Source organism: Ooceraea biroi, chromosome 5 (genome assembly GCF_003672135.1).
Source record: "Ooceraea biroi isolate clonal line C1 chromosome 5, Obir_v5.4, whole genome shotgun sequence".
Classification (NCBI taxonomy): domain Eukaryota; kingdom Metazoa; phylum Arthropoda; class Insecta; order Hymenoptera; family Formicidae; genus Ooceraea; species Ooceraea biroi.
The window spans coordinates 8,448,201-8,449,652 of NC_039510.1; the positions used below are offsets into that span (position 1 = coordinate 8,448,201).

Genomic DNA, 1,452 nt, shown 5'->3' on the forward strand with positions numbered 1-1,452 from the left:
ATGTTGGACTCCCGACTAACATTTTTGGCCCACTTCGGGTATGTTCGGGAGAGGGCCTCTAAAGTCTCACGGGCTCTCGGCCGTTTGATGCCGAATTTGTGCGGGCCAACGGAACACAAGCGTCGTCTGTATGCGAATGTGGTGGCATCGTCGGTGCTGTATGGAGCTCCAATTTGGAGCGCGGCTTTAGATGTCACGAGAAAGGGGAAACAAATATTGCGGGATATACAACGTGGCATTGCTCAGCGAGTCTGTTCGGCGTATCAAACCGTTTCTCTGGATGCAGCTTTGCTCTTGGCTCGATCTCCACCGTATGTGTTGGTGGCTTCCATGCGTCGAAGTATACAGGAGCGTATCTGGGATCTTCGTGAGGCGGGGCCAATTCCGGCGGAGGTGGTTCGAGATATTCGGCAGGAGGAATCTCTGTTGATGCATCAACAGTGGTTTCTCTACCTAAGACGAGAGGATGTGGCGGGGGTGTGCACGTGCGACGCGATTATGCCTCACGTCGACGCGTGGATGTCCCGGAGTCATGGCGGCCTCCACATTCACATGGTGCAGATCCTTACGGGCCATGAGTGTTTTGCCACCTATCTACATAGGATCGGTAAGCTGGAGGATAAATAACATGTGTCGTCATTGTGGGAGGGCTGAGGATTCCGCCGAACACACGTTACAAGAGTGTGACGCGTGGGAGGTGGAACGTCGAGCTCTAGAGACGGTAATCGGGTTTAACCTGTCACTGCGAATGGTCGTGGGGGTCATCGTGGGGAGACGTGAGGTGTGGTCCGCGTTTTCAAGATTTTGTGCGGATGTAATGCGATCTAAAGAGGAGGCGGAGAGGGCCCGGCAGGCGGGGGAGGCCCTCCGCGCGGGAGTTTAGGTCGGGATGATAATGTCTTAGCATTTTATCGGAGCCTGGGGTGGGTGGGTGGACGCACCGGCTGGATTGCCTTCAGCAACCAACCGGGTTTTAACTGTTGACCATAATTCCATTTTACTCACTTGACCTTTTTTATTTTACTTACCTGACTTTTCTCCTTTTATTTCCTGGACTTTGATTCATGTTTTGTTTTGTTTCCCCTGGTTTTCGTGATATTATGTCCATCCCGTACTACTGTGTAGTGTGAGTGGTGGTCTTACCTTTGAGTGTGGCTCCATATACTAGAGTTAGTGTAGTGGATGTCTGACTCTGTGTATACTCCCATCCCTATGTTTGTCCATGTTGTTGCTGTTGTTGAATGTTTATCTTGCCCCCTCCCTTGTGTTGTGAGCGTGCTGTGTGCGTGGGTGCTGATGTGACTGGTTGGTGAGCGCGTGAGTGAATGTGCGATAAAGGTGGGAAGGCGCTGGTGAGGCATCCGGTAGGGTTGCTGTGTGGTGGTGGTGTGTGTCGCCTTCAGGTTCGGGAACTCTCCCCATAGTTATGCTTCGGCTGAGCTGGGGAGGGCT

The 1,452-nt window shown here is 52.5% G+C and overlaps 1 protein-coding gene across 1 annotated transcript; it reads left to right on the forward strand.

Annotated features, from left to right (window-relative positions):
• LOC105275918 lies at positions 1-627 on the forward strand. Its single transcript, XM_011333121.1, has one exon. It carries the CDS (start codon positions 1-3, stop codon positions 625-627), a length of 627 nt encoding a protein of 208 aa, XP_011331423.1.
• The last annotated feature ends 825 nt before the right edge of the window (positions 628-1,452 follow it).